This window comes from Syngnathus typhle, linkage group LG3, assembly GCF_033458585.1.
Source record: "Syngnathus typhle isolate RoL2023-S1 ecotype Sweden linkage group LG3, RoL_Styp_1.0, whole genome shotgun sequence".
Classification (NCBI taxonomy): domain Eukaryota; kingdom Metazoa; phylum Chordata; class Actinopteri; order Syngnathiformes; family Syngnathidae; genus Syngnathus; species Syngnathus typhle.
Window position 1 is genome coordinate 6,573,534 of NC_083740.1, and position 21,775 is coordinate 6,595,308.

Here is a 21,775-nt window from a genome sequence, read left to right on the forward strand (position 1 = left end):
CTACCATCAGTCTGGGTTACTTTAATCAAAAAATCAAGTATCTATATACATATTCAAGGGCAATAGTATAGTGCAATAGGTGTGGCTGCGATCAGATTCATACTTAACATCTGACGCTGAAGAAATTTTTGTCATATTCAGAACCTGTTTGGGAACATTTCTACTTCATTTGCGTCATACAGTACTGACAGAGATGCTGCTAAAATCCTATTTATGTGTGTGTGAGAAATTACTTTGACCTAATTTCTTATCTGACAAAAACCTGGCATTAAAACGGGTTGTGTAGACTTATAGACTTATAGACGATATAATTGAAAGAAAATAACTGTTATTGAAATGATTTTTCCCAGGTTTACCGGTCCAGATGCAGTGTTCTGTGTTGACATGAATGAGCAGAAAATTATAATCAGACAAAGAGCATTGCAAGCACATTTTGTGTCAGATATAAGTGCACGAAGCCAGTTATAATATATAAAATATATGAATATATATAAATATAAATATGCGTAAAAACTAAATATAGTATTATGATGAATGTATTGTTGTCCTGATTGGTCTTTACTAATGCTCACCACATAACCAATATATTATTATTATTATTATTATTATATTATTATTATTATTATTATTATTATGACTACTATTTATTTAATTATTTATTATAATTCCTGAGTCTTTGATATTGTTTTGTTTTTTTGTATTAATTGCTGTTGCACTGTTTTCTCAAATTTGAGACAAAGAATTGAAACGCAGAAATATGAACATGCGAAATGCCGCTGCTGTGAGGGGGATGTGTGACCCTCCTCTCACCAAAAAGCGGATGTGCTGCTCTTGCCTTCTTTTTTTCAGCGGCTTTACTGTCACCTGACAAGTATTAAAATATAGCGTAGACAGAAAGGCATACTTTTTAAGCGCGGTCTTCCTGACGGGGGAATCAGTTAGTAAGTAAATAAATTGGTATAAGTAAACAGCAAACTTTTCAGAGTCGTCAATGAGAGACATCCAGCTATCTGCAAAAAAGACTGCCAGCAACTGGCAAGACTTAAAAACGACGGAGAAAGGTATGTTTTTAAAATACTCAATGACGATTTAGAATACAAATAAAATATATGATTATACTAAGGATTGCAAATCGTAATAGAGCAAGAAAAAGAGCTAGCATATCATACAGTGAAGGTCACAACAAAGGTGACTTCATCGTCAACTTACCAAAAGTGTTAGCTGCTTAACAGCCCTCACGCTTGTACACTTTCATGATTGTAATATCTAGATTTAAGTCTTTACTTTTATTTTTAAGAACATTACAACTTTATACTCTGATGACTTTTGAACATTACCTTTGACACTGGGCAACACGTATGATTTACAGACAGTTTCCTCTTCATGTCTTCCTCAGAACACCTTTCATCTGGCTTTTTTCCATCTGTTGACAAACCACACAGCCAACAAGGTTCACGTTATAAGAACAAAAGAGACACCTGGGGAATTGCCTAAAGGAGAAAACATGCAGTACATTTAAAAACGATGGACGTACATACGTGCCTTTGACAACCTCGAGGCGTCGTCCTTCCACAGAACAGAACTGTTCACATGATCTGAGCCAGCTGCAGAAATGTCTGTCAAATGCGTCTTGGTCGGCGACTGCGCGGTGGGAAAGACGGCCCTCCTGGTCAGCTTCACTTCAGCAACCTTCCTTGACGTCTACAAGCCCACAGTGTTCAACAACACCGGAGCGGAGGTCTCCATGGACGGTGTTTTGATCAGTCTGGGCCTGTGGGACACGGCGGGCCACGACAACTTCAGGCAGATCCGACCTCGATCCTACCAACAGGCCGACGTGGTGCTCGTGTGCTACTCGGTGGCCAACCGCAACTCTCTGGCAAACGTGCAGAGAAAATGGATGCCCGAGGTTCGGGAGAACTTACCCACGGTGCCCGTGCTGATGGTGGGCACCCAGACGGACCTGCGGGAGTCGGGTACGCATCGGGGCAACTGCATCTCTGCGGCAGAGGGGAGGCGTGTGGCTCAGGAGGTGCACGCCAAAGGCTACTTGGAGTGTTCGGCCTTGACCAAGCGCGGGGTCCAACAGGTTTTCGAGTGCGCCGTACGGACCGCCGTCACCCGCAACAGGAGGGAGGCCAGGCGACGCATGTTCAGCCTGAACCAGTGCAAAGTCTTTTGACCTTTTATAGTGGACGCTTCAAAATTTTCAAAACTTCAAGCACAGATGATAATTAGCCTTCTAACGAGTTCATACCAAGACCATTTCAGTTTTGTTACATCTTGAATTTTTTTTATCATTACATTATCAGTATATGCAAAGCACTGGTACATCACGCTTTTAAAAAAATATATATTTAATTAAAAAAGTTTGAATTGTATTTTAAGGAATATTATTTTTTTTCTGATGGGCTAGGAGTTAACACAGAATTGAGTTTGTGTTATGATAGATACATTTAAGATATCTTTCGACTGTCACTGATCGTAGATTGGTGCGTTCATTTCGCCCCACTCATGTAATAGGTTTGATATTGCGCCACTAAAAATACAAACACAATAGACAGAAATCTAGAAAAAAGGGAGCATTATTGTCAATCTTAAAGTTGAAGTATATTGTCAGCAATGTACATTTAAATGTGCTTTGAAGTTATTTAAATGCATTAAAATCCATTTTTCAGTTATTAAAACGATAAGAGTCTGCCGTGGTCTCTTCTTGTTTCTGGCACTCTGCTCAGACACACTGTCACCGCAATGTCTTATCCTCCAGTCTCAAGTACAAACACGCGCACACACACACACGCACACACGCACACACAAAGGTTCACACAGGTAGTGTTATGAGCAAATGGAAGTCAATTGCCACTTTGTAGTTTTTGTTGAAAATAAAGTCAAAGCACAACCATCACAATCTATGTTATGTCTTAAATTCAGCCATGAATTTTAATGCTTAAATGCTAATTGAAAAGTTTTGGATGGACTCACTTTAGCTTCTACTTTATATTACTCACATGTATCATTAATTTCCAAATCATGCGTAGTATATTTCCGGGCCTAATTCTGTCTGTTTCATTAAATTCTTCTGAAGCATCACTCTTTTGAATAAAATCTACGAGACAAACATGTCATAATGTAAAAAACTGAAGGAACAACCCATCATTCATGTTGAGACCCCAAATCAGTTGTAAAGAAAGATAATCGAACGAGAGCCAAACAAATTGTCCCCTGCGTTGTGTGCATTCAAGACACACTCCTGATGTGCGCATCCTTAGAACCCACAAGGCCGCAACATTCGTTTTCATACACGTGCGTGCCCACACAGGAAACACCTGGGATATGCGAGCAGCATTTCTTACTGACATCGACCTTATTTGCAGTTTGTGGAGGGATCCATCTCGAGTATAGTATCAATATACTGAAAAGGGTGGTAATAAACGTACATTAGATATAAAAGCATCCCCACAAACTAAAACTCAACATCCCGTGTGCGCCAGACATGCTGAAGGTGAGAAAATTCGACAGTTTTATTTGACTATATTTAACATCTATTTTTTTAACACATATTTTCCTCCCACACAGTGGCAATAAAAAACGCCTGAAATCAATGTGCATTACGTCCATTTGCTTTATTTCACTACTCATTTTTATACTTGCCTCTGTAGTCCACAGAGCCTGCAACATATTTATTCATTTGGATTATTTCCTAATAATGTTAAAATTAGAATTTGAAAGTCAACTAGCACCATGACGGATTATTTAGTCAATTTTAGAGGCCTTTTCTTTCTGATTACTTACAAAGTCTATTCTTCTGATTACTGTGCTTTTGTCATAGACTCCCCACTGTGAGTTGAAATCTAATCCTGGATCTGTGTTTAGTCCATTGGTGTGTATGACATGTGTCACATGCTCCCTGATATGTGTGTTGTTGCTGACTGACCTGGCACACACAGGGTCAGCGTGCGTGCGTGCGTGCATGCGCGCGTGTGTGTGTGTGTGACATTGATGTAGTATGCCATTGTATTGCAGCGTGGTGTTCAGCGTGTCGCACAGCTGGTTGTGTGCATGTACACGAGTGACTTATGCAGCGAGCGTCCCGTTTCACATACTGTCTGCGATATGTGATCGCGCCATTGTACCCTGTGGGGGGGTTTGTGTGTGTGTGTGTGTGTGTGTGTCATCTCCTGTTACAGAGCAGCCATCACACACATACATGCACACGGTGACAGAGGCAAACTAACAACTAGTGAAGCATTGACGCTATGAGTCGTTCTCAGCCTGCGCAGGACAGAACGGACTTCAGAGAAGACTGATGTTTAATTTGTGCTTTAACTGAACGGTTTCACTGTCTTTGTGGTTGTCCCGTTGTTACATATATGGTTCAAGTCACGCCCTCATCTTGTCGAAAATGAAACAGACGGCACTGATTGTTTGGATCAGCCTTCTCGTGCAAGGTCAGTTTTGCATGTTGGACCCTGTTTGACTTGAGCAGACTGAAACTTTCTTGTTTCTTAGTCTTCCTATTCTTGTTCCATCCCGTTGTCCATCAGTGTGTCAGGGGGCCGGGGGACATTACGCTCGCAAACTTCTGAATGACTTGATGGAGGACTACTCCAATGCTTTGAGGCCTGTAGGGGACACTGACAAAGCCCTCAATGTCTCCCTTCAGATCACGCTGTCCCAGATTAAAGATATGGTGAGTGCAAAGGAAATGACCCGTATTCATCACTTAAAGCTTGCCCAAGAGCATCATTGACTCATTTGATAAGTGCACAGTTACTCAACTTCAAATGAAAACTTAGCTGGGGTAGGGTATCAAAATAATAGACATTGGCCACAAGACTGAAACATGTAATTGCAATGCCTACTAAATTGATACTTTTAATTTTAAATTTGAAGTTATTTAACATCATTGCTCTTGGATAATACAGTAAACGTGTATGATACAAACGTACAGTTAAATACAAAACTATGGACAATGGCAAAAAAATCTGTAAAAAAATCAATTTATAAATACATCTAAATATTTGCTATTTTTATTTATTCAATAAATCAATGTATAATTAGTATTCTTTCTCAGAAAAAGCCTAACCAACAAGCATAGTATATGCTGCTCTTAATGTATCGCTGCTCAGAATGCTTTAAATTATGTTACAGGTTACTCAGATTCTTGAAATATTATCTTTCTACAACATGTCAGTGACTTATTAAATGTCTAAAAATAATTGCAATAATCAAGAACAACAATTTTGATCTAACATTAATAATCCAACAATGTATGTAATTTGCCCACTTTCTTGACTCGTCCTTCCAGATAAATGATTACAATATCAGTTTAATTAACCAAGAAAGGATTCATTTTAGATTTGACCAGTGTCAGAATTTACTGCAAACACTAAAATATATTAAAAATTAAAAATTAAGGATCAAGTCAAAAATGCTTGCCTGCTAGTGTATTTCCTCTTAAAGTGGCAATTTTTATTTAAGAGCAGTTTTTATTCTCTTGAAAATTTCAAAAAGTTCAGATTTCATTCTTTTATTCAAATCTATTTTCTTTGTGCTTGTGCAGGATGAGCGAAATCAGGTGCTAACCACATACCTGTGGATCCGGCAAGTGTGGCACGATGCCTACCTTAAGTGGAACAAGGAGGACTACGACGACCTGGAGATGATCAACATTCCAAGTGACCTGGTTTGGAAGCCTGACATCGTCCTCTATAACAAGTTAGCAAACACAAAATCACGATATGCATGCTGATCACTTCCCTTACCTCAATGCGCAGATCTTCGTTATCGTTCTCAAAAGCAGCAGTATCTCCATCTGACTTGGGTCCGATATGTGTTCAGAGCAGATGAGGAGTCGTCAGGTCCGTCCAACACCAACGTGAAGCTGCGTTACAACGGGGAGATCGTCTGGGACTCCCCAGCCATCACGAAGAGCACGTGCGTGGTGGACGTTTCCTACTTCCCGTTTGACTGGCAGCAGTGCAACCTCACATTTGGCTCATGGACTTACAATGGGAACCAGGTGTGGAAAAGCAGGTGAAAAGTAGGAACACAAATTGTTCCAATGAGTTGGAAACAGTGAATAATCCATAATTTCAACTGATCTGGCGTCCATTTTTTGAATGTGGCCTTCAGGAGATAGATTGGACATTCTGGTCTTTTGTTTTCATTCAGTGCTGCTTTCCACACAGGTTGCTGTTAGCTTAGGAATGGACAGCGGCGACCTGTCTGACTTTGTGGAGAACGTGGAGTGGGAGTGTCACGGCATGCCGGCGGTGAGGAACGTCATGATGTACGGCTGCTGCTCGGATCCATACACTGAAGTCACTTACACCTTGCTCCTGAAGCGCCGTTCCTCCTTCTACATCTTCAATCTCCTCCTGCCTTGCTTCCTTATCTCCTTCCTGGCACCATTGGGCTTCTACCTCCCGGCTGACTCCGGGGAGAAGGTGTCACTTGGGGTCACCGTGCTGCTCGCTCTCACCGTGTTCCAGCTGCTGGTGGCCGAGAGCATGCCGCCAGCGGAAAGTATGCCCTATATAGGTGAGTAGTTGCATTTCAGATGATCCACAAAAACATGGCAGATTGTAGGTCCAACACCCCTCTATCTCCAAATACCTTCCTTTCCTCCAGGGAAGTACTACATTGCCACCATGATCATGATCACAGCTTCAACCTCTCTCACCATCTTCATTATGAACATCCATTTCTGTGGAGCTGAGGCCAAGCCAGTCCCCCACTGGGCTAAAGTCCTAATCATAGACTACATGTCCAAAATCCTTTTTGTCTATGAGGTAGGGGAGAATTGTACCACACCCGAGTGTGAGAAGAGCCTTCTGTACCCTGACGAAACCGTGAGTGAGATGAGCTTCGACCCTGACATCCACCACCTTGGCAGCGACTCGTACAAACACAACGATGGCCACAGCATCCATCATCATCACAGCCAACATTGCAAAAAACAGGTCCACGTCAAAGAAAACAACACACAGCATTACAAAAACCACGGACATCAACCTGAGGGAAAGGACGGGATGGGGGAGGCCACACAGCACTACCACCATCACGTCACAAATGATGAGGACTACAAGGCTGCTCCTCATGCTTCATACCTCCATCATTTGAACGGAGGACTCAAGGAGCAGATCCTCTATCCCGAGGAGAAACATCAGATCCCGGCCTGCCCCTGCAGCTGCCCCTGCCTCCAACACAATCAGGTACAAGAGCTAACTGAGCTACAATACCGCGTCAGATAGATTGCCAATGATGCTTGGACTTTTCACACTGTCACATCGCGGCTGTCCGTTTGTATGACATGACTTTAGGTGGTGAAGAACATCCAGTACATGGCCAACTGCTTCCGTGAGCAGAGGACTACTTGCATCAAGGCTGCGGAGTGGAAGAAGGTTGCCAAGGTGATGGATCGATTTTTCATGTGGATCTTCTTCATCATGGTGTTCCTCATGAGCATCCTGATTATCGCCAAGGCATCCTGACAGTTTGTTTTCAACACTAATCCTCAATGATCCCCCCTGAGTCACCTAATTCTCATCTTAGTGGTGGAATGAATTGGAACTGTCTGTCTCGAGTACAATGAAAGGTGTTTCATATGTCAGTATTGTGCGGTCGCTGTTTGCATGTCGTCACTTTGTTTACTGGGCTTTGGACACATAAGACCTGAAGGGATCATTAAAACAATTTAGGCTACAGCAAGAAGCTGCGTGGACTCTCCATTATTGATGGTCTGAAAGACAGCCATTCAGCGATAGGCGTGACTATCCTTAAAGTCAGTGGCCATTTCACTCAGATTGTTTCACATTTTTCACTCTGTCATCCTGGAGTTGTGCATCCATGTCGCTAATGTAGCAGGATGGCCACCAAAAGAAAGATAGATTGTAATAATACATCTGGATCAAGATGAAGGCACCCTGGTGCTTTGTAGCTCAGCAACCAATCACCTTGGCTTTACAAATAGAAAAACTAAAACTAAAAATAAACCGAACTGTGGACTTTGATCACAATGACCACGGTCAGGTCATGCAACTTCTCATCATACTGTTATCCCCCAATGTTCCTGGAGTTGTAATCTGAATGATAAGAAACACAAGGCTGACAAGACTTTTGAGACAATCTTGCTCAAGATGTTTGAATTATGCTGATGACAGCAGGTCAAAAGGGGTTTGTTGTGTCACTGACCCTACACACCCACATTAAGAAAACCCCAACCTACAGGAACGTGTTGTTGCTCTTCATTCTTCCCGACCAGCAACCAGAAACAACATGTCCTCCTCGAGCAAGCAACTGTGCTCCAAGACAAGAACAGGTAAGTATTGTGTCCCTGTCTTCCTCAATTTAAACAACTAAAAAAAAAACTTTCCAAATGAATTTCAAATCTAGGTGGAAAGTCATGTTCCTCCTTGTCAGAGATCCGACTGGTTCTGCTGGGGAAGACGGGCAGTGGAAAAAGCTCCACTGGCAACTTTATCCTGGGCCGTAAACTCTTTGAGGCAAAAGTCAGCAGCTGTTCGATCACCCTTCGATCCCGGAGGGCTTGTGGAGAAATCTGCGGTAAGCACCTGGTGCTCTTGGACACTCCGGGAATTCTGGACACTTCACGGACTCTGCAGGAGGTGCAGAGAGAGTTAAGGAAGTCTGTTAGTCTCCTCTTCCCAGGTCCACATATCTTCCTCCTCATTGTTCGGATTTCACGGATAACTCAGGAGGAGAAAGAGGCGGTGCGCCAGTTTAAACAGGCCCTTGGTTCTCATGCTCTACAATTGTCCATTGTGGTTTTTACCCATGGAGATTGTCTGGAAGATGGAGTTTCTGTGAAGCAGTGTATGATAGACATGTGCCCATACCTGGAGGAACTGGTGGCAGAATGTGGCGGGAGGTATTGTGTCTTCAACAACCAAAGCTCCGGGAGCAAGGAGAAGACATCTGAGCTGCTTGCCATCGTGGACCGCATGATGAAGGATAATGGAGGAACCTGCTACACCAGCAAGATGCTTCAGAAAGCAGAGGAGGATCTGGTTGGCATGCAGCAGGAGGAGCGACGTTTGCTGAGACACAAAGAGAAGCAGCTCAAAATGAAACATGAGGAACATATTAAAATCAGGTATGAAAGAGAACTTGAGAAACTTCAGCAAAAAAGTGGAAGCGCGATTCAGGAGATGGCAAGACTGATACCAATCCAGATGGAGGAGGCGGAGAGGAGAGAAAATCTTAAAGACAGAATGGAAGAAGTTCCCAAAATACTTGAGGAAGCAGCCAGCAGGGAGAATAATCTTGGACACGGTACGGAAGAGATGGTGAAAATACATAATGAGGAAAATGAAAGAAAAGAAATTGCCATCAGACAGACAGAAGAAATAAAGAGAGAAGCTTTGCAGGAAGAACAGGATAAACTCTTCTCAAATTCAGAGGAGGCAAAAAAGCGGAAGAAGCAAATGGAGGATTTGCTCAAACACCAGAGTGAGGACGATTGGGCGACACAAATGGAAAAACTACGAAAAGACAAAATAAATATTGAATCCCTCATGCGGCAGCTCAAACTCCTCAAGGTGAAGACAGATGAGTACAAACGCAGAGAAGCAAACCTCAAGAGACAGTTGGAGCGGAGAGAGAGAGAAGCGTGTTCCGTGTGTTCTTCACGGCCGAGCAACGTGATCATCAGGAAAAATCGTGAGGACAGCACTGTGATGCATGTGACTGGATTTGTGCAGGAGATGGGACTCATAGGGCTCAATGCATCCTTACAGGTTGCCAGGAATTCCTGTTGTATACAGTAATAACTCAACGTCCTGTTTCTTATTGAAATGGCAACCTGAATTTTTTGTTGCTCATTTAAAACCTTTGGTTAAAGATTGATAGTCATGAAAAGGATCAATACAAAGATTTAGGAAAATGCGATAAACTGACGCTGACCACGCAGTAGATAACCGAGTGCCTTTGTTCCATCAGTGGCTCAGTTTGCAACTGTAAATCGAATATTATATATTTTCTAGCAAAACCTAGTTAGCTAGCCTGCAACCTAATAAAAAAAAAAGAAATCTTCCCAGACACAATTGCTAATTTACAAAGCAGTTTGCTGGTGTTATTCAAGTTTCCAAATGTTATGCATTTTTTTGTTTAGTCTACTATCATGTGTTGAAATTGTTGGATTTATGTCTCACAGCAAATATGCGCTCAAATTTCTGTCATATAATGTGAGCCTGCTACATTTAATAAATGGTTAACTTTGCCTGAAGTGTCTCTGTTATGTGGACCCACATAAGCCAGCATTGGGCTATACGTGCTTGCCCATATTTTCATCATTTTCTAACCACATTCCATATTGTTGGTCATATTCTGTTGTTCATTCAAATTTGGCAGCTTTGATCATGACTTTTCTTTGGACTTTATGATGTAAGTGTGCTGAAAAAAATACAGTAACATGATGAGGATAATAGAATTTCAAACCTTTTTAACTGATGTGATTTGGTTAACTTTTACATATACGGTACATCCATATAAAAACCTTTTAACCATTGTGCAATCTCATAAAACCTTTTGTAATCGTACTACAAATCCAGAAATTGGTTCTTACTATACGCACGCAGTTCAGTGAGGAGTAACAAAATGCCCACATTCAAAAATATAATTATTACTACAGATATGATCAATTTGGTGTAGTTTTTTTAATACCTCAGAAAAAAATCCAGACCAGGGTTTACTATTGTGACAAAAAAGGCAGAGGTTAAGGATATGAGGTAAATATTGGTTTTAATTAACAAACATCAGTCAGGGAACTGACATTAGTCTTGGGGGTGTGTGGAGACGGGATCTATCAAGCACAATGCACACGTGTAGAGGTGGGGAACATATTTATCTGTTACACATGGTGCCCCTGTACAGTGGGAGCAGGAGATTCTATATAACATACAGATCAGGATCCAAGTCTACGGTACAAAACTTAGCAGCAACATGTTAAACATCGGAGACCATGGGGCTAACAAAGTAGTTTCATTTAGAAAAAGTCACAGTATCCTTTAAGCATAAATTTGTTAAAAAGGTAAAAACAGTTCTAGGCATCCTCTAGGGTCAACGCTACTCACAAGATCTGTGTTTCGTATACTCTAATATAAAGACCTTCTGGTAATGAATGGCACAGTACAAACTCTCAGGAAACGTGACAAAAATATACACTGTCCTCACGTCACATTTGCAGCTTAAAATGGAACCAAGGTCTCTGGCAAGCACAATAGATTCCCAAAAAACAAACAAAGACAAACAAAAGCAACTTTGCTTCAACCAAAATAGAGGACACCATTGTTAGTTCAGCTATCTTGACAGATTATGTCTTTTTAATACAAAAATAAGGACAAATATAAATTAATATATATTAAAAGAATCAGAATTGATACATGGGGGGAGGACCTACTTAATAAGTACAGGTATTTATGATACAATAAATACTCATGACTGGGGAGTACTGTATAATGTATTGAACCTGGAACTCTGCTACGGGTGAGAGTTGCTGTATGAAAAACTTTTGAGGATTGTGTAAACAGTCTTTTTTGTGTTGTGGTGAGGCAATTTGGGTTTTTCCTTACCACACACGACTCTCAGAGGATGCCTGGGAAGTCTTCAGGACGCGGGGATCCTCCAGGGATGAGACAGCGGTAGGAGTCATCGTGATCCATGAAAAGAAGTAGATGCGAGGAAAAAGTCAACTCTTTTTTTTTTTTTTGTCTTTTTCTCCACTTCATAATAAAAAATAAGTCTGTTTTTGTACTTTACAATACAATTCAACATCCCCACCGAGGAAGCATCAATCATCAGTCCAGCACTGACAAGTAAAGAAACCGCTAAGTCTCTTTTTTTTTTCAGGGTTTTTTAAAAAAAAAAAAAAAAAAGGATGGAGGGTCTCAAAGAAGGAGATGGGAAGCAAGTAAGGCGGGCAGGTACACAAAACATATCTTGCAAAGAGAAAAGTCTTTTTTTTTTCTTTTTTTTTTATGTGGAACACTTTGTACAGCCACACTTGACAATTTTCTCCACTTCCTGAACAAAAGAGGAGCCGTCAGTGCACTGGAAGGTGTATTTCCTGCGTTTGCTGCGGAGGGGGGTGCAGCAGGTTCCTTGTCCTCCTGCTCCCCCCAGGCAGCTGCCCCTGCACTCTAGACGGGAGACCTTCTCCTGGGTTTGGCACGCCGCGTAGCCTTGCTGTCTCTGGTAGACATCTCGGACCCGTTCCCCTCTGCAGGCCACCTCTGCCCAAAAGAAAATGTAGTGATTATCCACTCTGTGGTCCAACAATAGAGAAGTTGGATTTGAATGGTACAGACAAAGTGGGGAAGATAGTAAATGAAGATCAGGTTAAATGAAAACACAAAGATTTGAAGCATGTGACACTTCAGAGAAGTTATTTGGAAACGCCCCCTGGCATCTTTATTCTGTTTGGTCCGACACTCTCAGAACATTAGAGAGAATTCTTCTCTCCCTTTGTGTACAATCTACAACACATCAATTGATGGATCCAACGTGGATTAAAAAATGTTTTGTGGGTTTACTGTTTCCTGGTAGACCTCCATATTTTAAAAATAACACTCACACTGCTCACAGGAAATAAACACAGTGGATGAACTCTGTATAAACTACATGGGAGGATGAAGAAAAAAAAAAAATCAAACCATGTAGTCTCACCTGCGTGACCCCTCGTGTGGGAGTGAGCAGAAGCTCAGGGGAGGCTGATATGGAAAAGCAAGTGTTAGAAGTGTTAATGCAGAAACAAGAAACATTGTTAGATGCAGACAGTGAACCGAGCAGCTGTTCAGAAAGGATAGTCTCTTCAATAAAGCTCATGAGAGTCCATTCCATGTGTCACTTTGGATTACGAAGGTCACCTTTATCGCATGCCTCTCCGGTGAATCCGCTGTTACACTCGCAGTAGGCTTTGCCCAGTCCTGACACTCTGCATTTGCCATGTTTGCAGCGAGACAGGCTGCAGGGATTGGTGGCTTCCTGGTCCTGCTCGTCACAAAGGACGCCGCTGAAACCGGGTTGGCAGCGACAGGAATAAGAGTAGGAGTTGATGGCCAGGCAGGTACCATGAATACACCTGGGGATGAAAAAAGAGGAGCGTATTCAACTATCGTGAATATATATCACAACATCAGGTCAAAATATCCGACTCACTTGTTGCCATCACATGGGTTGTTGACTTGCTGGTCGCAAACTGGTCCAGTCCAGCCCGGGTGGCAGGTGCAGGTAAAGCCACGATGTCCCGTCGGGTAGCAGTCTCCCTGGATGCAGGCGCCTCTCTGGCAGGGCTGGCAACCAGGCTCCACCCCTTGCCCGATCCACCGCCGAGTGCCGCTCTGTGCCGCCCCGGCAGCTCCCGAGCCCAGCCCCGCTCCGAGGTCCTGGAGCTTTCCGTTGATGTAGAGGTTACGGAGACAGCCATGGAAGCTGGTGCCATTCCGCCCACCTGAGCTGTGCTGCAGGGCGGACAGACCCCCAGATGCCGAGGCACGCTCTGGCATACCTGGAACCATCGCAATAACATTGAACACATGAAATCCAGCAAGTCTTCTCGATGAAGCAACCTGTGAGTGTGTGCTCATCGCTCTCACCTCCCAGGTAAAGCGGGGAGTCGATGTTGAGTGTGGACTGTTTGCTGATGGAGTTGATGGACTTAGGGGCCCCGCCATCGATAGACAATGACAAAGTTTGATCGGATGCTACCAACTCCACCGCATGGAAAGTGCCATCGTTCACTGTCTCCACACTGAGGGACAAACAGTGGAATCATCTGTCATGTAAAAACGTAGTCGATAAGCGCACTTTGGTTTGTGTCCCACAAACCTGTATATGGCAGAGGGAGGATAAGCGCCAGTATCGTAGCTGACCCGAAGGCGCCCCCGATAAAGCTCCATTGCAATGTGGTCATTATCCCCCTTATATAATAACACCCCGCTGTCCTCATCTGTAGCAATCTGAGAACACAGCGCGATATCTATGAGAATGCAGAAGGTACTTCCGATCCAGATTAGCGGAAAAGACATCCCGCACCTGCAGGCTAATGTTGGTCTGCGGCGAGATCAGATCGGATGGAAGCTGCAGGTAGGACTCCCGGTCCACAAAGTTGACACTGACGAGCGTCTCGCAGCGCTCCCCCTCGTAGCCTCGGAGACATTGGCAGCGGGGGTCGGTTCCCATGACGACGCATTGCGCCCCGTTGAGGCAGTCGTGGTTGTCGCAGGGGCTGGTGCGAGGAAGGACCATTGGTGGGGACAAGTCGCAGAATAACCCACTGCAACACAAACACATTGTGTAAGAATGATGGCGACATGCTTCGGGACTACAGCAAATGAATCACCACAAGGGGGAGCCCTCCTCTTCTAGTTTCAGAAGGACCAGGTAACAGATCAATAGCGACTCAATGAATCCAAAATTGATTTAACTTCATTTAAGGCTGTTAATATAGATCATAATATATAAAATAAGGGCTGTAAAAGAGAACACTACAATGGATTTGCATCGCTCACCTGTAGCCCTCTGGACAGACACAAGTGTAGCCGTTGATGGCATCAATGCACTGAGCGCCATTTTGACACTTGTTTTCATCGCAGTCGTTATAGTCCAGCTCGCAGTGGTCTCCAATATAACCTGGGGTGCACTCACATCTATGACACACACACGGATTGCATTAAAACTTCATTCACATAAACTCAGCAACTATTTACTTTTTACGTGAGACATGCTCTGACTCAAGTACAGTGTGAGAGGAACAAGACAGAACTACTTATGCCAATGATTGTCGCCACTCACTTGTACCCCTGAGGGGTCAAAATGCACTTTGAATCGTGTTGACATGGATTCAGTTCCGAAGCACAGAAATCCAGTTTCTCTTCACACAGCTCTCCTGGGAACACACACACACACAAAAACACACAGACATACTTTCAGCTCGAACAACTCTGACAAGCTGCATGCGTCTGTACTGTGTTTGTGTTTTGTTTGATGGATGGCTCTCTTGTGGGCAAGGCTAACGCAGAGGTCTGACAAATGATCTAATCTGTGGGAATGTCATGTCCCTGATGATATTCCCAGGTGCATACCGGTGCTCCTCAAACTCAGAACTTTTAAATTGATTCAAAGAAATCACGAGGGAGTAAAACAGAGCTCATGACAGCATCCACAATGGGAATAATTATAAAATCACTTGAGGATCTGTCTGCGATATGTTCAGTGATGGGTGATATTTATGCCTGTTTACAACACTTAGTCCTAAAAAGTGATGTTAAAATTTTGCATTTTGAAAGAATATTTCTTTTGGTGTTCTATTTCGAATGCCCATTTCATTAGTGTGGAATCTTCCCATTTTGACATTTATCTTAACCTTAAGATAGGCTTTCTGCAAAATTCATCACCTCACTACACCTCTGTAACATTGTAACATTCCTAGCCGTGTTCATGAAAACGCAGTCGTGAAAGTGCCGTAAAATACATTGCAATCCTTTCATCATTTCCACTGCATGACCAAAATCATCGCACTTGAGGCAAGTCATTTGTATAACAATAATAAAATACTGTCTGTAGTATAATAATATGCATTCAGCAGCAAGCAGCAATTTAAACAAAAGTGCAACAGTCGGAAATTGAGGACATGCAATTTGAACAGAGTGCACAAGCATTACATGCTTGAATGAATATCAAATTTCCAATTAGCACTGCTAAATCATTGAAAGGAAGGGAGGAGGGAGAGAGGGAGGGACAGCGAAACGAACCAACTAACCTCTCTCCACCTCATTGGTAGCAGCTGCAACCACAGTAAAGACGGCGGATGGCGGAAAGCGGAGCGAGATGAAGAAAAAGACAAATGACAGCGAGATAGAGAGAGAAAAGCGCCACAAAAGTTAGCAGTCGCACGTGATTAGCGCAACGCTAAAGCAGACACACAGCAGAGCAGTGTTAGAACAGAGTAGAGAGCAGTGATTCCCAACTTATGTGCCATGGTACATTAGTGTGCCTTGAGAGATCATTAGATGTGGCAGGAAATTGGAAATGAGCCAATTTCCACTTCATTGCTTGGAAAATTACGGTGCATTTACTAAAAATAACACAAATTTTAAAGCATGTGTGGTTTGTATGTGTTTGTAGTCTCCATCTCGACATGTGTGGCATATTGACACTTTTAAAAACGGTCTTAAGACATTTCTTTTTAAAAAGGCATCTTCTGTAGCACTTTGAGATTATTATTTTTTAAATGTAAAGTGCACTATAAATATAATTTATTATTATTATTATTATTATTATTATTATTATTATTATTATTATTATTATTATTATTATTATTATTATTATTATTATTATTATTATTATTATTATTATTATTATTGGGGCGGAGCTACAGAGTCTCAACGCAGATGTGTGCTCGAGCTTCGAGCAAATTTTTGTCCAAAATCAATAATGTTGTAAGATTAGTTTAAAGATATATAAAACTTTTATATATATATATATATATATATATATATATATATATATATATATATATATATATATATATGCAATTTAAACTACTAATCAAAGGCAATTATAAAAAAAATGTTAGGGGGGTGTTCCTCAATTGCATTTTTTTTTCCAAATAGGCAATTATTGTACATACCTTTCATGACATTTTTATTTAGTGACGTGCTCTGACATTTTTCTAATGCAAAATATGTGCCTTGGCTCAATAACATTTGGGAAACACTGGAGGAGAGTACTGATGTGAGTGTGCGCGTCACCATGGAGACGACATTAGCCATGTGTTTATTACCTGTGTATTCTGGTGAGCACATGCATGTGTAGTTGTTGATTCCATCGACGCATGTCGAGTTGTTCTCACAGTCGTTATCTTCACAGTCGTCGATGTTAAACTCACAAGAGTCGCCCTCAAAGCCTTCGGGGCACACACACCTTGGAGCGAACACACACACTGCTTTGTCAGCATCATCTACTCGACATATTCCCGGTAGAAAGTCATTAATCTGTTGACATGAGCGTGCCTTGAGTTTGTAAATACAGTTCACACGCACACATCCCCACGCACACCCACCCACACACTGAGCACAGTCGGAGAGGTAAATTATGGGACTAATAAAAGCTCTCATGCGGCATAGAAGGATTAATATGTCATTTTGTTGTCAAGCACAGCTTCTCACTGCGACTAGCCACAATCCCCCAATACCGAAGCAGGAAAGGTTACTATACAAATAATGAAAATAAAGACAAAGCAGCTGGAAAGTTGAAGAGTTTGCTGGCGTCACCTTGTGGTCACTTGCCCAATCATGTGATACGCCGTTAAAAGAATGAGTTCCTGGGGATTTGAATAATGATGAATATTCTATAATATAGATGTGCAGGCTCAGCGAGAACATAAATCAGACAGGAATGGTATAAGAGGTTAATGTGGAAAGTCAGGAGAGAAGGTGAGGGAGAAGCATTTATACTGATGTAGATTTATTTTCCATGCAATTTCATTTCCACATGTTTTAAAAATGTAACATACAAATTCCCTGTGACAAATGGTGGGCAGAAAATGCATGAAATATGAATGTAATGTCAAACTGAAGGAAATAGCATGGCCAGAAGATAATTTTCGTGAAAGTCAGGTAAGGTGACCAATGTACAAGTTGCTATGTGCATCTCATCTTCTTTTTCTTTTCAAGCATAAAATCTGATCAGATTATTATTATTATTATTATTAAATTCTGACTGTCATGTTCAAAAATCCACAACTGAAAGCAAATTACCTAGTGAGGGCTAAATTTGGTCAGATTTCTTTTTTGCATTTGATATAAATTTTGGGACACTGAGGGTTGAGAAATAACCTCTTCATTAAAAGCCATTATAATACCCGACTACAATCTGCATAAAGAAATAATCTTACCAGAAACTACCTCCTTCGCCTTCCTTTAGATGACAAGTTCCTCCATTCTGGCAGGGATTACTAATGCAAGCATGAATGGGCTCCTCACAGTTTTGGCCCTACAAAGATAAAGCATTCTTTCATCATTAAAAATCCTCATAACAATAAACAAACGTTCTAATCCGTTCATGAGACCCTGTGTTGTACCTTAAATCCATATGGACAGGTGCAGCGGTAGAAGTGCACCGGGTCATTGAAGCAAGTGCCGTCATTCTTGCACGGGCTGGACAGGCAGGGCTCACATTTCGCCTGGATGCTGATATCTACTGGGCCTATTTGTTGCAGACACATTACATGGAGCCAACACCACATAGATGATCAGTTTGCATAGTTAACAAGCTCAGACATGACCGCGAAATTAGACTGCGTGGACACACAAGCACACAAACACACTCACGCACAGACATTGACTTTTGCTTTTAGCGGTCAGAACGATACACAATACAGGTCCAAACACGGAGTTGCAAAGGGGAAAAGGAGTCTGGGTGGATAAGACGAGGGATAACCAGGCCGGGCCAATATCAAGGAACTGGGGGAAGCGTGACTGAGGAGGAATAGGTGATGAGCTACTTTACCTGGCACCAGAAAACCACAAGGCCCCGGGACTTCTACAGTGCGTCAGTTAGATTAGGTTAAAAATAGGATTCAGTCATGTGATCATTGTCAGAAAAAAAAAAGTATTAGTTCACGAAAGATGAGATTTAACTTTAACTTCAGACAACACCCCACCAAATAATCGTGTCAAAATGTAAGCAGTTTAAATATGTTTTCTCGGGGAAAACTCGTAATTGGCAACTTGTGGTCTCCTCTTGGAGTCCTCAATTGCGCTCATTGTACACATTACACATGTGTACAATGGAACCTATAAAGCAAAATGGCTATGAGGTCTTACAATCCATAAATGTCAGGAAAAACTATGCGACTGGTCACAGAAAATCCCAAAAATTCCCCGTGCGTTGACTCCATTTTGTTGAGGAATTTTGTGGCTTCTTTGCTACACTTTCACAAAACATGGACCAAGAACAACAAAAGATTGGAAGAGAAGAACGTGAGAAGGAAAATCACAAAGATATCACACTAGCTTCAGTCGCCAGATCAACATGGCCTGTCCTCATTTTATCATGGCAGCTCTACAGTAGATTATTTCAATTTCTCAAAATCCAAAATAATCACCCCAGAATGGTGTTCAACCTCATAGTTTCCACAGTTTCTCCTTCTACGTGCCGCTGTGCTGTTGAAAGTAGAGCAAGCATGGCGCATTCCACATACCTGTGCAGGTGAACTTCTTGGATGGCGTGGTGAGCAGCAGTTTGTCGGTCATGTCGCCGGGCCCCGCGCAGCGGGCGATGCCGGGCTCTTTGTAGCCGCTTTTCACCCAGTCTGACAACCACTGCATGTGGCAGTCGCAGTGCAGAGGGTTTGCGCCCAGAGCCCTGCCGCAGACATATTTAATAGTTATACACTAAAATATAATGTTGATCCAACATCAACTTACCATTCAAATACTCCAAATGAATGATTTAAAGAAATATTTTCAAATACATATTTTCTATTACCCATAGGCAGACAGGCTGCCCGTCTCGCAATTACGTTTACATTCCTGTGGGAATTTAGTCGTGAAGTTGCTTTAATTTTTGCAATGTTATTAACCTTTTCTTGCAATATTATATATATTTTTTTAGTTTTACTATTCTTTTCAATGAGGTTTTAATACACCTTCACAAAATCCAATTGTGTGGAATCAGTCAAAATAAAAACATGATCAAATCCTGCAAAACAATTTTGGTGGACCTGGTTCCCCTTTTTTTTCTTTTGGGCTACTTTAATGATGCTTTCAGTCTCATTCAATGCCGTTTTATCCTTACCCACAGCGCACTTTAACTGCAATAAAAAATATATTGTTAAATCTTTGCGACCTTTCTGAAGACAGATTTTTTCCCTAGAGCTCTCATTAACTTGAGTACCTAAAGAAATGGTCAGTGTGTGTCTGCATGTGTGTGTTGCTCACAAGTGTGAAAGTGATGACAGGTCTTTGAAGGCTCCTTCTGGTATGAGTGATATATCATTTCCATGGAGGGACCTGAGAAAGAGAGTTTAGTGAGACGAGTCTGGCTGAGTTCCTGCACTTCGGCTCAACTTTGAAGCTACTCACAGCAAACGCAGAGACTTGAGTCCATCGAAGGCCCTCACTGGTATGCACCGCAGACGGTTGTAGCTCAGGATTCTTTTGACACAAATGAAACATGTTGCCATGGAAACACGGGCACCAAACCGTCTATTTGTTATTATTTACGGCAAGTTATGCTTGGCCTCTTTCATATAGACGGATGCAAATATTACTAACTCACAAACACACAATGTTTTGGTTGACATGGTGATCAGTTTGCATGAAGTTTGATTGTTGTTTTATATTCACGTGATTTCAGAAGTCAAACAGCATTTAGTAGGAGACGCTGTGTCAATTTGTAAATGGCACGCACATACAAAGAGCGCAAATGAAAAGCCAGACTCACAGGGTAAGCAGCTCAGACATGTTACTGAGGCTGTGGTTGGACAACGTGCTGATCTGGTTGTTACTCAAATCACTGAAAAGGAAACAATAACAAGTCTATAAACACACACACACACATGCCGTTCTATCAATCCATGTGCGGAACATAACACATTCCGAGTGATACTGTACAGATCTCTGACAAAATACCATTGGGTTACTTTTGGCAGCGAGCAAAACCACAAGGCGCCGGCACATTCTATATTCTAAATGTGTGTATCGTTTCCCTCGGCGTAAAAGTGGAATGTGAGCACAGACACTCACATGAGCGTCAAGTGTTTGTAATCGGAGAGCTCCACAGGAACTTGAGTGAAGTGGTTTCCATCCAGATACCTGGCAGGTGGAGGGATAGAGAAAAGAGACAGAACGACAGAAAGAGAGAGAGAGAGAGCAAATGAGAATGAAGAAAAACGTTATTTAATCATGTGAGACATTCCTCATCTCCAGCAGAGTGTGCAGTCATTTCTGCATGAGCCACAATAAACACGAGCGTTTAATATTCCTACAGGCATCCTATTCCAGTTCAGTCACCGTTTCTCCAGCTTGCTTCCACGCACACACATGCATCAACCTGAAACCAACCCAAAATATTAATTGCTTATGTTAATGATGAAAAATGGCGTGATGAAAGGACTCAAAGTTTCTGCCGAATATTTGCACTCGTAATCTAGGCGAGGTGTGTGTGGTTATCATGTTCGACACGCAGCTCAAAGGCTTTGTGTTTAAATCTCAGCTTCAGACTCTAATTTGTCCGTGCCATTTTGACCTAACTAATAGAGCAACATCCAAAGTGAATCAGCACCGAGCTGATGATAAATGGACCTGTTGCAAAGGTTGCAATGTGCATTTGATGAAATCACTCACAGCTCAGTGGTTTCTTTGGGCAGGCCTTTGGGCAAAGCGGTGAGGGCCTTGTTGCTACAGCGCACCACTGTGTCCAAGCACGAACACTCCGCCGGGCACCGCAGCACCGGAGAACAACTGTTGTCATCGTTACCTAGTGAAGATGGATAGATGGGACATGAAGCCACCCAGGGAGAGCAGAGGAAGGATGATAGCTTTCGTTTTCCTACGCCTACTGCTACGCCTATTATCTCTCATTTTGCAAAGAGAAAATGATGCGATGAGTTTTATTTGATTTGACTGAGTGTGAAAGTTGACCAAAATATGAAAGCAATGAAATTATTTTAATTTGTAGTTGTGAAGTTCAATTTGATGTCTTTTACTTTATTGTCTTTGTATACTCAAGTGTATTGCTGAAAGATGGT

General features: G+C 42.0%; 4 protein-coding genes across 7 annotated transcripts in view; 3 read left to right on the plus strand and 1 right to left on the minus strand.

Annotated features, from left to right (window-relative positions):
* Positions 1–823: 823 nt before the first annotated feature.
* Positions 824–2,698, plus strand: rhoh (ras homolog family member H). Its single transcript, XM_061275517.1, has 2 exons — positions 824–1,061; positions 1,397–2,698. Exon 2 carries the CDS (start codon positions 1,613–1,615, stop codon positions 2,180–2,182), a length of 570 nt encoding a protein of 189 aa, XP_061131501.1. The 5' UTR covers positions 824–1,061; positions 1,397–1,612; the 3' UTR covers positions 2,183–2,698.
* Positions 2,699–3,386: 688 nt separating this feature from the next.
* chrna9a (cholinergic receptor, nicotinic, alpha 9a) lies at positions 3,387–7,704 on the plus strand. The gene is made up of 7 exons (XM_061275571.1): positions 3,387–4,448; positions 4,545–4,690; positions 5,564–5,718; positions 5,842–6,022; positions 6,192–6,543; positions 6,634–7,217; positions 7,326–7,704. The coding sequence occupies exons 1-7, from the start codon at positions 4,403–4,405 to the stop codon at positions 7,494–7,496; spliced, it is 1,635 nt and encodes a 544-aa protein (XP_061131555.1). The 5' UTR covers positions 3,387–4,402; the 3' UTR covers positions 7,497–7,704.
* Positions 7,705–8,280: 576 nt separating this feature from the next.
* On the plus strand, positions 8,281–9,791 carry LOC133151058 (GTPase IMAP family member 9-like). The gene is made up of 2 exons (XM_061273793.1): positions 8,281–8,323; positions 8,398–9,791. Exons 1-2 carry the CDS (start codon positions 8,281–8,283, stop codon positions 9,789–9,791), a joined length of 1,437 nt encoding a protein of 478 aa, XP_061129777.1.
* A 956-nt stretch (positions 9,792–10,747) lies between these two features.
* Positions 10,748–21,775, minus strand: part of slit2 (slit homolog 2 (Drosophila)) — an 83,288-nt gene continuing 72,260 nt past the window's right edge. For 3 of the 4 annotated variants that reach the window (XM_061274751.1, XM_061274750.1, XM_061274752.1), the window contains 17 exons: positions 21,372–21,504; positions 20,772–20,840; positions 20,470–20,541; positions 20,109–20,180; positions 19,965–20,036; positions 19,226–19,389; positions 18,104–18,228; positions 17,918–18,015; positions 16,805–16,944; positions 14,815–14,908; positions 14,532–14,669; positions 14,056–14,296; positions 13,849–13,979; positions 13,617–13,771; positions 13,180–13,528; positions 12,888–13,102; positions 10,748–12,254 (listed from right to left, as the gene is read on the minus strand). In XM_061274751.1, coding sequence (XP_061130735.1) covers positions 11,998–12,254; positions 12,888–13,102; positions 13,180–13,528; positions 13,617–13,771; positions 13,849–13,979; positions 14,056–14,296; positions 14,532–14,669; positions 14,815–14,908; positions 16,805–16,944; positions 17,918–18,015; positions 18,104–18,228; positions 19,226–19,389; positions 19,965–20,036; positions 20,109–20,180; positions 20,470–20,541; positions 20,772–20,840; positions 21,372–21,504 — 2,525 coding nt within the window. In that variant the 3' untranslated portion in view covers positions 10,748–11,997. The remainder of the gene's footprint in view (positions 12,255–12,887; positions 13,103–13,179; positions 13,529–13,616; positions 13,772–13,848; positions 13,980–14,055; positions 14,297–14,531; positions 14,670–14,814; positions 14,909–16,804; positions 16,945–17,917; positions 18,016–18,103; positions 18,229–19,225; positions 19,390–19,964; positions 20,037–20,108; positions 20,181–20,469; positions 20,542–20,771; positions 20,841–21,371; positions 21,505–21,775) is intronic. The other variant, XM_061274753.1, reaches the window with a different exon arrangement.